Raw genomic sequence first — 13,256 nt, 5'->3', positions numbered from 1 at the left:
AGTCTCCCAGCACTCATATTTGTAGCTACTCAAGAAGACTTAAGAGGGTTTTATGTTCCGATGCGGTGTGTAGTTTTTACACGTGTCTTCGAGCTCCTGACGGTGCGGTGTTGGATCTTACACTCTTGTGGACGACACTCACACGCTGCTTGAGGTCAATCAGCTAGCTGACTTAGCCGGCTTATTTTAAAGATAGAACGTCATGTGTGCCTAATGGTAAATATCGGAAGATCAAACTTACTTTTAATCTTTTATCATTAAATTCACTTTATTAAAAGCCAGTAAGGCTCAGTATAATGGTGTAGTTGAGGCTTCTCAAAATTCTGGATAATGCACACGTTTGAAGAGTAACCCGTTTCTGGCCAGGCTTCAGAGATGGGAGTAAATGAAGCCCAGCACTTATGTATCTGGGTCCCTTTCTGTCTTGTAACCTCAGTCTGAACGTGTCCTTCAAGCAAAGGTGACAGCTCCTCTCAAGATGGTCTCATTCCAGCTTCCAGAACCTTCTCCACTGGCATATTCAGGCCTGGAGATGATAACAGTTCTGCAGTCACTAGGAGGGGATATTGCTCTCATCCCCGTGTCTTCCTTACACCCTATCATTAAGCTTTGTAAATAGGTCCTTAATACATCTTCTCCAACTAAAAAGAGTAACCCTTTTCTAGCTACATTTTAAGGTCAGAACCCAGGAGTCTTTGGGGGGCCCTCTGGCCTGGTCTTCCGCGAGTTCAGAGTCCCTCGGCGGCACTCCTGATACGGCTGTGTGTGTGTGCGGTGTGTGCGTGTGTGTGCCAGGGCGGGCTGCAGGTCCGGGTAGAAAGCTCGCTGTTACTTGCACCTGAAGTCTGCCTCCCTGTAATTTCTACCCAGTGGGTCTAGTTGTGGCCTTTGAAGCAATGGCTGCCTTTGTCTTCTTGGGGTTTGGGAGCTGGGCCTTCAGCTTGACGTCCTGCGGAGCTGGCTGGGCTGATCTTCCCACACCCATCCCCCACCAGTTTGGAGAACACCCCGACGCGCGATCCCACGACTGTCGGCAGCGCCCCTCTGGCTCCGGCGCTGAAGTGGCTGTGTGGCTTTGGCTCCCTTCAGCCCCCCTGGGTGCGTCTGTGTCCCTCTCTGCCTTCTCTTCAGACCAGCCGAGTACACTGGCCAATGAAGCATCTATCCTGGGAGGACGGACCCAGGGCTGGGTACCAGGCCTGAAGGCAAACCCTGACTCCCAGCGGCCGGTGTGCCTGTTCCCAGGACAAGTTTATAGAAAGTTCCCTCAGCCAGGAAGCTGCCTGGAGCCTGGGGCAGGGCCCTGAGGTTGGCTTTAGCACACAGGCCGGTCGCTAGAGAGCTGAGCTTGGCGAGGTGGTGCCCCCGCCGGAGGGCTGTCTGCTCAGGGCACAGCCGAGTCCTCCTTTCAGGACTCCGGAGCCTGGAAGAAGGATTCTCTTGGGTGCATATGACTAATTATTATGACTGATTATTGCCTTAGTGTCACGAAGATGGCAAGTAATTAACAGTAGGAATAAAATTGGAAGGGAAATATTGTTGAAAAAAGTAAAACCTTTACAAGTCTCCAAAGTGGAAGTGGTGACATGAATGTCATTCTAGTTAATGTTTTAAAAACAAAAATCCAGGGGTCCTTTCTCTTGCCTGTCACTATTCAGATGCCCGCTGTAGCACGTGGGCAGGAGAGGGTGGTCAGGGAGACTGGTTCCTTGGGGACAAGGAGGGCCTGTGTGTGCACCGGACACTGGACCAGATGGAGGGATAAGAGGAACCTGGCTTCATGGAAAGAAGAATCTTAGTCCCACAGAGGTAGAAATAGAGACCAGGACAGTGGGCCAAGAAAGGCTTCCCAGATGGAAGGCGCTTGAGCAGAGGCTGACAAGGGCGTCTGCTCCGTGGACCAGGGGCTTCCGAGCACGTTGAGGTCTCTGAAAAATTGGGATGATAGAGGGTACTCAAGCCTGGGGTATTTAATTCCGGGTCAGAACTTGGTAAAGGTGGCATTTCAAGTTGGCCAGCAGAGAACGGATTGTTCAGAGCGTGGCTTTAGGACAACTAACCAAACAGCAGAAAAGATTTAATTCTGACTTCACACCAAAACCCAAAGTAAACTCTGGTCAATTAAATATTTAAATGCCATGAAATTGACCATAAGAGTATTGGGAGAAAATATAAGGGGCTAATTATTCAATATTTGATGTTGTCTTTGTGAAGTCCCTTCCATCCCAGGAGTGGAAACTGTCAACTGTGGTTAGCACTGAATATGGAACTATGAGTGATTTTTATTTCCTTCTTTTGGATTCTCTCCGTTTTATAAATTTTTATATTGTTTTGTAAATTTTTATATAGTTAGCATTTTTTAATGTTTTCTTTAAAAATTCAACGAAATATATTTTTTTGCTTTTATAATTTAAACCTGACTTTTAAGTTTATAAAAGTGACACGTGGCTATTATGAGATGTTTAAACAGTAGAACACAACCAGGAGTAAATTATTTAAAAATTCACTTTTGGCCCTGCTTACCTAAATTAGCCATTTTTAACATTAATTGAACATTCTGGGCACCTTTCTTTGCATTTACACAGATAGAAAAATAACATGCTTGAAATGTAATTAAGCATGAGACATGCCATATGTTCTATTTTTAATTAAATAATTAAATTTTACCTTACTTAAATTTATAGAAGAGAATCTGAAGTATAACAGAAGAAATTGCTGATCTTTGAGAAAATGTTTCTGTGCTATAAAAGATCCCTCTAAAATTAAAAAAGTGACTTTACAAACCAGAACAGATTGGAATCATTATGTATTTTTACCCCATATTTTAGTTTTAGACTACATTGGTTGAAAAATTATAATAAGAAGAGGAGAGCAGCAAAGTTATATTTTCTCGCTCTCCTGGTCCCATCTCCCCATTTGCTCTATCATTTTTTTTTTCCTTTAAAGTACATTTTTTTTTAACATCTTTATTGGAGTATAATTGCTTTACAATGGTGTGTTAGTTTCTGCTTTATAACAAAGTGAATCAGTTATCCATGTACATATGTTCCCATATCTCTTCCCTCTTGCATCTCCCTCCCTCCCACCCTCCCTATCCCACCCCTCTAGGTGGTTACAAAGCACAGAGCTGATCTCCCTGTGCTATGCGGCTGCTTCCCACTAGCTATCTATTTTACATTTGGTAGTGTATATATGTCCATGCCGCTCTCTCACTTTGTCACAGCTTACCCTTCCCCCTCCCCATATCCTCAAGTCCATTCTCTAGTAGGTCTGTGTCTTTATTCCTGTCTTGCCACTAGGTTCTTCATGACCTTTTTTTTTTTCTTCTTAGATTCCATATATATGTGTTAGCATACAGTATTTGTTTTTCTCTTTCTGACTTACTTCACTCTGTATGACAGACTCTAGGTCCATCCACCTCACTACAAATAACTCAATTTCGTTTCTTTTTATGGCTGAGTAATATTCCATTGTATAAATGTGCCACATCTTCTTTATCCATTCATCTGTTGATGGACACTTAGGTTGCTTCCATGTCCTGGCTATTGTAAATAGAGCTGCAATGAACATTTTGGTACATGACTCTTTTTGAATTGTGGTTTTCTCAGGGTATATGCCCAGTAGTGGGATTGCTGGGTCGTATGGTAGTTCTATTTTTAGTTTCAACATTGTGAAAATGACTCTACTGCCCAAAGCAATCTACAGATTTAATGCGATCCCTATCAAACTACCACTGGCATTTTTCACAGAACTAGAACAAAAAATTTCACAATTTGTATGGAAACACAAAAGACCCCGAATAGCCAAAGCAATCTTGAGAACGAAAAATGGAGCTGGAGGAATCAGGCTCCCTGACTTCAGACTATACTACAAAGCTACAGTAATCAAGACAGTGTGGTACTGGCACAAAAACAGAAATATAGATCAATGGAACAGGATAGAAAGCCCAGAGATAAACCCATGCACATATGGTCACCTTATCTTTGATAAAGGAGGCAAGAATATACAGTGGAGAAAAGACAGCCTCTTCAATAAGTGGTACTGGGAAAACTGGACAGGTACATGTAAAAGTATGAAATTAGAACACTCCCTAACACCATACACGAAAATAAACTCAAAATGGATTAAAGACCTAAATGTAAGGCCAGACACTATCAAACTCTTAGAGGAAAACATAGGCAGAACACTCTATGACATAAATCACTGCTCTATCATTTTTACCTCATCAGGGTTTGCAGCCCTTACACTTTGTGTTGTAACCACAGCTCCTGTGTGTTAAGTGGATTTAGTGCATTCATCAGCTGTCCTCCGACAGTGGCTTCCTCATTCCTGAGGTTTGGGTTGTCTGGATTTCATGGTCAAGACATTTCTTCAAGAAGGGTCATGAGTGCTTGAGAATAGAATGTCTGCTTGTTATCTGCACAGTTTAAGGATGACGTGGCTGGGCTTAAAACTCTTGGATACACTTTCTTTCCTTAGGACCTTGTAGAGGTTCTTCTGCATCTGATGATACTGTGGAGAAGTGTTAGGACAGCTTTATTTTGTCTCTCCTGAAAATGACAGAAGAATGCCTTCCTTTGTTGTGAATCGTGATCACTTAATCAGGATATGTCTCACTCAGCTCAGTGCCTGTTGTTCTCTCTCCTGTAATTCAGTTTCCTTGTTTGTTTTGTGGATTCTTTCATTTCAGGGAACTTCTTCTGGTGTTCTAATTTTGAGTACTTCTCCTGCTTTGGGTTTGATTTCTCTGCTTCTCAGACCCAGTTGTGCATTCCATAGGTTTTCTCCACTTACTAGCTTCTCTCTAGTTTTTAATGTGTTAGTCTTTTATCTGCTTTCACATAAGCCTTTCCTTTATGTGAATAATTTGATTTTCAGATACATCTATTCTGTACCTTGCTGTTTCTAATTTACTTCTTCTGTTTCTTTTGGTTATCACGTTATTTTTCTGAGCACAGAATGTGCTTCTTAATCAAAATCTGTTATTTTTATCATTTCCTCTTTGAACTTTTTTTATTGAATTCACATTTTTATTAAGAAAGTGTGAAACATTTGTAAGGTGTTTTCTTCAATTAGAGTTATAGTTTCTCTCAGACTAGGTTTTTCGTTCGCGTTTGAACACTGTTGCTTTCTGAATGCCCTCTCTTTCTTCCTTTAACTTTGCTGTTGTCCTTCAGATGTGGCTGTCTGCTGTTTGTCTTCATCCCTCTTGCATGCGGCATGCTTTCTGCCACTCTGATGTTGTAGTGGTGGGTTGTCCTCGGCTGTCCCCCACCCTGACTGAGGGCTGTGTCACACTCCCAGCTGTATTTTGTGTTCTCCTCACGTCCTTCGTGGTCTGGAAGAGCAGGTGAAGGAGGAGACAGCTCCGCTGGCCTTTGTGCGCCTTTCTTAGAGGCTCCAGATTCCTGCAGCCCTTACGGGCCTTGGGGCGGGCGTGTGGTGGTACCAGCCTCACTCTACCTGGTTGTGGGTGTACCTTCGTCCTAAACGGCGGAGGGGGGATCCTTTGGCTCCCAGCAGGGACCTCTGTTAAGGGCTGAGGCTAAAACGTCAGAGGGAATTGGCCCCCGTTCGTTTTCCTCTCTCATCTTACCCACCAGTTGTTTTCAGCTCTTTCCACTCCCACAGGTAAAAATGGGGAAAAAAGGTGAGGCTTTGGCCCTGTATTTGCTGGGTGGGCGGGGAGGGGTCTGGCTGTCAGTGCCCGTCGCCCCGGCTCCTCTTCCTGCTCTTACGAAGGATCTTGACTTAATGCGATGCCTTTTCCCCTCTGGTCCTGTCACACCTGCCTCTTTGCGGGGGTTAGTTCACCGAGCATCATTAGGATGGCCCTGCTTCCTTCGTCACTTCCTATGTGATGTGGAGGGACCAGATACCCTGCTGCGGCCGTCCCTGTGTGGAGACCCCGCCACGGAGCCGAGGCCCCTGTCCCCCAGCCTTCTCATCTGCTGCACACCTCCAGCCCCTCTTCTGCAGCACTTGTGGAGCTGGAACCACGAGGCTACGGTGGACTCTTCCATTTCTTTCCTTGGCCTCCTCTTTGTGACTTTCATGGCGGATTGTACCTCTTTTTTCGGCCATTTGTTGGTGGCAAGATTTTTGCCATTTTCCACTCTTTTGGGTACATGGTTGCAATGATCACCACTTGAGGTTAGTTTATTTAAAACATTATCCTCCCAGTGCATCTCCTTTAAAATGTAAACAACCTTTGCTCTGACACCATTTGGCTGAGGACTTTTACAAGTCACTTCATACATCTGGGCTTTAGCATCTTCTATAACATCAAAGTACTGGTCCACATGAGTCCCTTTCACCTCTGATGCTGGTTGTTAGGTTTTTTATTTCCCACTTCAGTATCAGTGTGCTAAGTATTCAGCTAGAAAAGACCCAAATGGCTAAGCATTATAACAAATATGTCTTCTTGGACAGAAGAAATCGATGTAGAGCCTGGAATCCTCCAGAGAGAGCAGGCCTGGTCACAAGACACAAAGAGCCCTGGGGAAGGCTGGATCTGAGAAATCGCTCACTTGGGGTGATGACCGGGCATGGGGTGCCATCTGCAAGGACCAAGGACCAAGCTTTCCTGGTCCAGAACTGTGTCCGGGGTAGGGTGGACCCCCGTGACAAAATTGATTCCTGGGTTTATGGAGTTCATGGACTAAGGTATTTATTATGATTACTCTTCTATTCTCATGATTATTAGAACCATCTCAACAAATCCTAAGAATTATTTGTGTTTATAAAAAATACAAATTCCATAAAACCATTTTTATAAAGGTCAGTGGACAAGGACTCAGTAACAGAGTGGAACAGGGGTGAAGTACACCTGGGTGCCGGGACTGAGGGAAGCAGTGCAACGTGTCAGAAGCACCAGCTCTGAACCCCCTGGCAGGCAAGGGGAAGAGAGAAAAAGAAAGCCTAGTTTCCTTCAGCCTCAGTGGTTAATGAAAAGGAAGCTGCTATTTGTTGGATGAGACAAGATTTTCCTAGCCCTAGACCCTAAGGGCCTTTATTTAAGAGGCCATGAGCAAGAATGGGTGATGTTCTGGGATTTACAAGAAGTTAGGAGGCGTAGCACAGGGAGATCAGCTCGGTGCTCTGTGACCACTTAGAGGCGGGGGATAGGGAGAGTGGGAGGGAGACGAAAGAGGGAGGGGATATGGGGATGTATGTGTATGCATAGCTGATTCACTTTGTTATACAGAAGCAACTAACACAACATTGTAAAGCAATTATACTCCAATAAAGATGTTAAAAAAAGAAGTTAGGAGGCTAAAGCTCCTCATAACTTGTCCCCTCCCTGAGTGGCAATGACACCCGGATGTGCCCTGAGGAGATATATGGACCCTCTGGTCAGTTGCTGTGGGGCTGCTTTGGGGCCTTCGTGCTCCGGGCTCCACTGTTGCTATGGAGATAAGATGGCTCTTTGCTCCAGCAGCCTCTTCCTCCCTTGCTCTCTGGTGGTCCTGATCCCTGGATGAGCCTCGCAGGCTCCACGTGCCATTTCCCCTCCCAGGACGGCTTTACGCATGGCCAGGAGTAGAGAGGGTGCCCCCAGGAGAACTTGCTTCAGATTCAGTCCCCTTTGCCCAGTGGTGTGTTGCGTTAAACCCACCTCCCCCTCCTCCTCCTCTCTTTTTTAAACTCCTCATTCTGCCTTTCTTGGAGCTATTCTCACATTTGCTTTTTGGCTGCTCAGTTTCCCTTGGCATCTGGCTTATCGGTTTTAAGCTCATCTATTGTTTTATTGTGTACTTTGTTCGCAGTAGCAGGAGGAACCTCACGGTAACAAAACTATAGATGGTCTTAGTGTCTTTGTCTCTGAGCCTCTCCTAGAAAAAAAGGATTTTTATGGAAATGATTTTTTGTGATTTTCAAAGATCTTTCTCAATTCATTCCAAATTTGCTTGATTTTTATTCTGACTCCTTCCAGCTGGACTGAGAACCCTTTTCCATGTTGCTGTGGGTCTTCTCAGACTTTGCTGGTTATTTCTGTTTTAATCTGTCCCTTTCTCCTTCCTCTGACACTTCTCTTGGTCCCTCCCTCGGCATTTATGACATTTAAAGGTAGTATCAGGGACATCTTTTACTTGAATTTTCTTCAGCAATTTTTAAAATCCTTTTCCTGCTTAGCGCCGTTAAGATGTTTTTGTGGACACTTCTGGATCTTTAAAAAACAGCGACTGTGGACTCTCTGAGACTGAAGTGGGGCTGCAGCGTGGGCTCAGCCGGCATGTGTGCAGCGGACCAGCTGAGCCCTGCCGTGCGGTGTGCTGGGCCGCACCCGCAGGCTGCGATCCAGGAGGTGCTCGGTCTTCGTTGTGTTTCCCAGAAGGAAAGCTAGCTTACCTTTCCCAGTACCGTCCTCCATCCCTGCCTCACTCCACTAGCTTTCCTCAGGCAGCCTCTTCTCTGCTCAGACCCCAGTGTTGCACCCAGGAAGGTTTTATGGTTTACATGTTTGAGAAACGCGAATCTACATCATTCACCTTATTTCCATAAAAGTTTCTCTGTGAGGCCTAATAAAAGATGTTTTTCACTTCATTTGAGCCACAGATTATGTAGAAACATCTGTTCAAGAGAAGGAAATGGTCAGTTGGCAATGGTCCCATTTGCTGTTCTGAAACGTGCAACCAGGAGAGCAGGTCCCGATGGCTTGGTTGAGCTCACTGTTCACGCTCACATCTCAGCTTGTCAGATAACGGTGTCCAGGAGTTGTGTGTCACTTCAGCATGGGGTGCAGGAGCGGGGAGAACCCACCAAAGCAAAAGAAGAACATCATTTTCCAAAGCCTGATGATGACAGGCCCCCACCGCTCTCTGTTCCCTCCTCCGTCCCTTTGTGCCTGAGCACATTTCTTCCTGGTGTCCTCGACGACCAAAGGGAGAGATGGTAGCCTGACAGGCTGTTATGTGTTATTTCATTTGCATGGGACATAATTAAAGCCTAAACAGGGTTTCTTCTCATACCTGATATACCTGAGCAGCAGATTGACTGAGAGAAGAATCGGGACGTGATTTCCTTGCATCTGCGCCTTCTCAGCCAGGAGAGCCCTTTCCCTGGTCCTCTCCACCTGCGTGGCGTCTACTCACCTGTCCAGGCCCGGCCTGGATGCTGCCTTGACCTTGGTATCCGTCCCCATCACCCACCAGAAATGAGTCACGTCTCCGCCGCGCTCCCCTGGCTCATTAGACCTGTTACTGCCGTTATTCTGTCCCGCCTTGTCCTGTGCTCTTCAGGTGCCCATTCCTTCCTGTCAAGTCCCTGATGCAGGAAGGGTGACCAGTTGTCCCAGTTTGCTTTGAGGTGTTTCCTGGGATGTGGGCTTTCAGTGCTAAACCCTGGAGAATCCCAGGCAAACCTGGATGGTCCCCCTACAGGGCCATACACGATGGTTCTTTTAAAATCTTACTCCAGTGAGAATTATGCATCACACAACAAAGGGACTCAATAATGTTTGTCATTGAAACCATGTTTCCACAGGCCACTCAGCCCAGGGTATAAGAACAGGTCCCCTAACTATGAGAAACATGGTTTTCCTGCTCTCTCTCACCTTCTATGGCGAGATATTCAGCCTCCTGTGCCCTCTGGTCTTTGTCCGACTTCCCAGGGAGGTCTCACACAAGGTCAGACACACTTCAGCCTCCGCTAACTGCCGGGTCAGCTGCGTGGTGCAAACTCAGTGCTTCTCCCAAGAACAGCATCGCTGGTCCTCACGGATGCCGAGGGGCTTTGGTGCTGCCATGCTCTCTGCCAGCAGCATCTGTCCTCCACTTGGCCATGCCCACTACCCAGCTTTGTGCTGGGGTCCTGAGTGGTAGGACCAGAGCCGTGAGGCGTCCTGGGCACATCCCTCACCCTCGCCAAGGAAACCTGAGGTACCAATACCGGGCTGGTCCTGAGGGAAACTGGGCTGCATGCCTAGGTAGGCAGGACATTGGAACCCCTTTTCTTACCTGTCCGGGTAGGGTATGAATGACAGTCAAGGGTCTCTTTCCACGGTGCGGTTGTACAGATTAGTAGCAGAACTCAGAGACCGTGACGTGCTCTGAGCCTCTTGGGAAATAAAAATATAGGTGTTTAAGTGGCTGCGATCTGTGTTTTCCGGCTGAAAAGAGATCTTATTTAGTCTCTATGCTCTGTGTTACAATATCCTGGGTGAGAAGGAACTGTTGTTTCCTCTCTCAAGTCCTAAAAGGTAAGGTCTTGGTGACATAGAAACAGAATTTTTAGGCTTCCAGGTTAAGGTGGAAGAAAGTCCAGTGCGGAGCTAAAGCAGTGGAGCCGGGTGAACCAAAGAGCTTCCCAGAGGGTTCTTAGGAAGTTGGGTTCCCTGAGGTTCGTCCCAAACACCGCCACCCTGCTGTTATAGAGACGAGCTAGCAGGGCACCTGAGTTGGCTCCAAGGACCTAGGCAGTGTGGGTCCAGGTACAGATAATTACACCAGAACACACATCTCTGTGCCCACAGTCACCGACGTGCACACTCTTTCTTACACATCTTTCTGGGGATGGAGTCCAGTGAGAACTGTTTTGAAAAATATGAAAGTTACAAGATCATCAGACATTTGGTGATGGTGTTTCTCTCCGGCAGTGTGTGTTGGCTGCAGTGTAGACAGCTTTAATCATGCAATCTCCAATCAGATGGAGGACTACTCAAGGGTAGAAACGGCCTACTCATTTTTTAAGATTTATTGTTTGGTGAAGGAAGGAAGGAATAAATGAATAAATGGAAAGGGCCCTGGAGGTGGCCCTCAGAACAAACTCTGCTTTGCCTTTTCGGGACGCCTGAGCTGGTGAATGAAAAGTAAAGGTCCAGTGTGTCTCTGTTTTATTCCTTGAAAACAGGAAGTCCTTTGATGGATTTTAAAATGCCAAGGAAGATGTTACTAGAAAAAACAAGAATGCTTTTTATTCAGGCTCAGCGGGTGACCCTCTGCTGATTCTGGGATGGATTTGTCCAACTGCCCACACTTTTAAAGCATAGTTTTTCGGGCACTTGGTGCTATGTGTGGGCTTTTATTCTGCCCTGGCAAAGGAAATAACAGCGTCATCTGGCAGGTTTGCAGAAGGGATCGTTTATGTACAGGGAATTTTGTGCTCGGTGGGTGGTAGCTCTGTCTGCAGGACTGAGGCTGGGGGAGCACTCAGTTTTGAAACAAGAATAGCACCTGGCCCCATTCCTGGTCCCTTGTCTGCTTCTTGGAGCCCCGTCCTCCATCTGCTTTTAGGATCAGCTCTTCCCTTCCTTCCTCTGGAAAGAGAGAGAATTCTCGGAGCCAAACCTCTGACCAGGTGAGCCCTGGTGCCTCTGCCCAGGGTCAGTAGAATCTTCCCCAGTACTTCTTCCCTCTGGATTCTCTCCTCCTCCTCTCTGCCATCCTAAACCCGGCCCGTCCTTCAGGGTTCCAGCCACCCAGCCCACAGGCTGGGCCGTGCTTTCTGAATTCTGTGAACTTTTATCAGTGCCACGATGTGTCTGATGATTTCATTTGAGCTCATTTATTTCTCAAGTAAGGCTTTTGAGTGCAGGAACAGTATCTCCTCTGATCTTCCCAGCAACCCCAGGTAGGCAGTCCCTCCTTCTTGATGTCACGATAAAAATCACTGCATAAATTGGCCTCTGCAGTTAGAGCTCGGAGACTCTGAAAGACTCTGACATGGATTGTTGTCAGGGGTTCAGGGAAGCTGCAACACAGCGATAAAAGGAATGAAATGGGAGGGCATGCAAAGTATCAGCGTATCACAAGTACCATCCTGCCAGTAGAATCGTTCCATTCATTTGCTTTCAGAAATCTGCTAAAATGACACACACACGTACATATCTGTACACACATACGTTTTACACGTAAACACATTTTTATACACACATATTTACATATACATCCATATACACACATCAACACACTTTACGCATGTGGTACACACATGTATATGAAGTAAACCCTCAGCAGAGGACAGGGCACGGGCAAGTAACAGATATGCTTTGGTGGGGAAGGCAGGTGTAGGCCTGGTCCCGCCCAGGAGGGCTGCCGGGAGCCTGGCGTGTGTGTGCCGGGTGCCTGGGACCGTCAGCCACAGGGAGGAGCAGTGAAGGAATCTGCCTAGGGAGGGTGAGGTACAGCAGCTATGCTCTGGGCTATCGCCCCTCCACGCAGCCATGACACTGGGTGTCCCCAGGGTTTCTAGGGTCCTAAACAAATAGATGTCTTTTTAATCTTTGCTCGTTCAGTCTCTAAGACCGTGTTGCACACACGAGAAAAGGCAAGGACGAGGAATCCAGTCTCACCCTCGTTGGACTTCAGTGTTCTCATCTGTACCTTGGGCTTTGTGTTTTCTGTACTTTGTAGATTTTTTCTGGCAGAGAAGGGTACGGACCCAGGGCCGTTCTAGACACTGGATCCAGGCCCTGATGGTCTGGACCTGAGGCAGGTTGAGCCTGTGGCCTCTTGCATCTGAGTTTTCATTGACCAGATCTGCATGTTTAAATTTCATGGTTTTCTTGGTAAGAGAAATAAGAATACAGGTGATGGCAAGAGCCAGCCAGAATGTCCTGTCCCCTCTCTGCTCTCCTGGCAGCCCAGTTCTCTCCCAGGACCCTTTTGCACTTTACAGAATAGGTATTTGTTTCGGCTTTGCCTGTTGCTGTGAACACAGGACCAGACATCCATGTTTTGTCTTCTAGGGAGATGTGCATCCAGCAGGATGGGAGAGTTCATCTCACCGTCGTTTACTTTGGAAAAGAAGAAATGAATGAGGTCAAAGGAATACTTGAAAACACTTCCAAGTAAGTCTGATGTGGAGCCATTGTGGGGAGTCTGGAACCTGAACGCGGGAGGAGATACCTGAGCTCATGCAAGCCGTTTTATGTCCCTTTCACTGTGGGCGACCCAACCCGGGAGAGTGACGGGCTGGCCTTTTGCGTGTGGTGGTGTCGGGGGTGGGAGTTCTGCGCCCTCCTTCCTGGGGACCACCTGCCTCACACCCGCCCTCATTGTGAGGGGTGTCAACTTGGACAGTGGAGGCAACTGCCCAGAGCACCCAGGGTCGGGGGCAGGGCTCCTCCGGCCCCCGCGTGACACAGCAGGTTTGGGGACCGCACGTGGCAGGGGTGGACTTGGGGAGCACAGCCACGCAGGGAGCTGCTTCTCAGTCCCCGCTCGTCAAGGTTCGCTCTCATCCGCTTAGCAAATGGCCTCACCCTTCTGACTGTCACTCGTTCTGCATTTTGAGAGCTCAGGGGCCAGTGATGC

General features: G+C 47.0%; 1 protein-coding gene across 11 annotated transcripts in view; it reads left to right on the top strand.

Annotated features, from left to right (window-relative positions):
• The window catches only part of CSGALNACT1 (chondroitin sulfate N-acetylgalactosaminyltransferase 1), a 327,171-nt gene that overhangs the window by 286,611 nt on the left and 27,304 nt on the right, over positions 1-13,256 (top strand). For all 11 annotated transcript variants that reach the window (XM_068531929.1, XM_068531930.1, XM_068531928.1 and 8 more), the window contains one exon: positions 12,689-12,790. In XM_068531929.1, the coding sequence (XP_068388030.1) occupies positions 12,689-12,790 (102 nt within the window). The remainder of the gene's footprint in view (positions 1-12,688; positions 12,791-13,256) is intronic.

The sequence above is a fragment of the Eschrichtius robustus genome, chromosome 21, assembly GCF_028021215.1.
Source record: "Eschrichtius robustus isolate mEscRob2 chromosome 21, mEscRob2.pri, whole genome shotgun sequence".
In the NCBI taxonomy this organism is placed as follows: domain Eukaryota; kingdom Metazoa; phylum Chordata; class Mammalia; order Artiodactyla; family Eschrichtiidae; genus Eschrichtius; species Eschrichtius robustus.
Note: the sequence above shows the minus strand (reverse complement) of the source record. Positions and strands in the feature narration are given on the sequence as shown.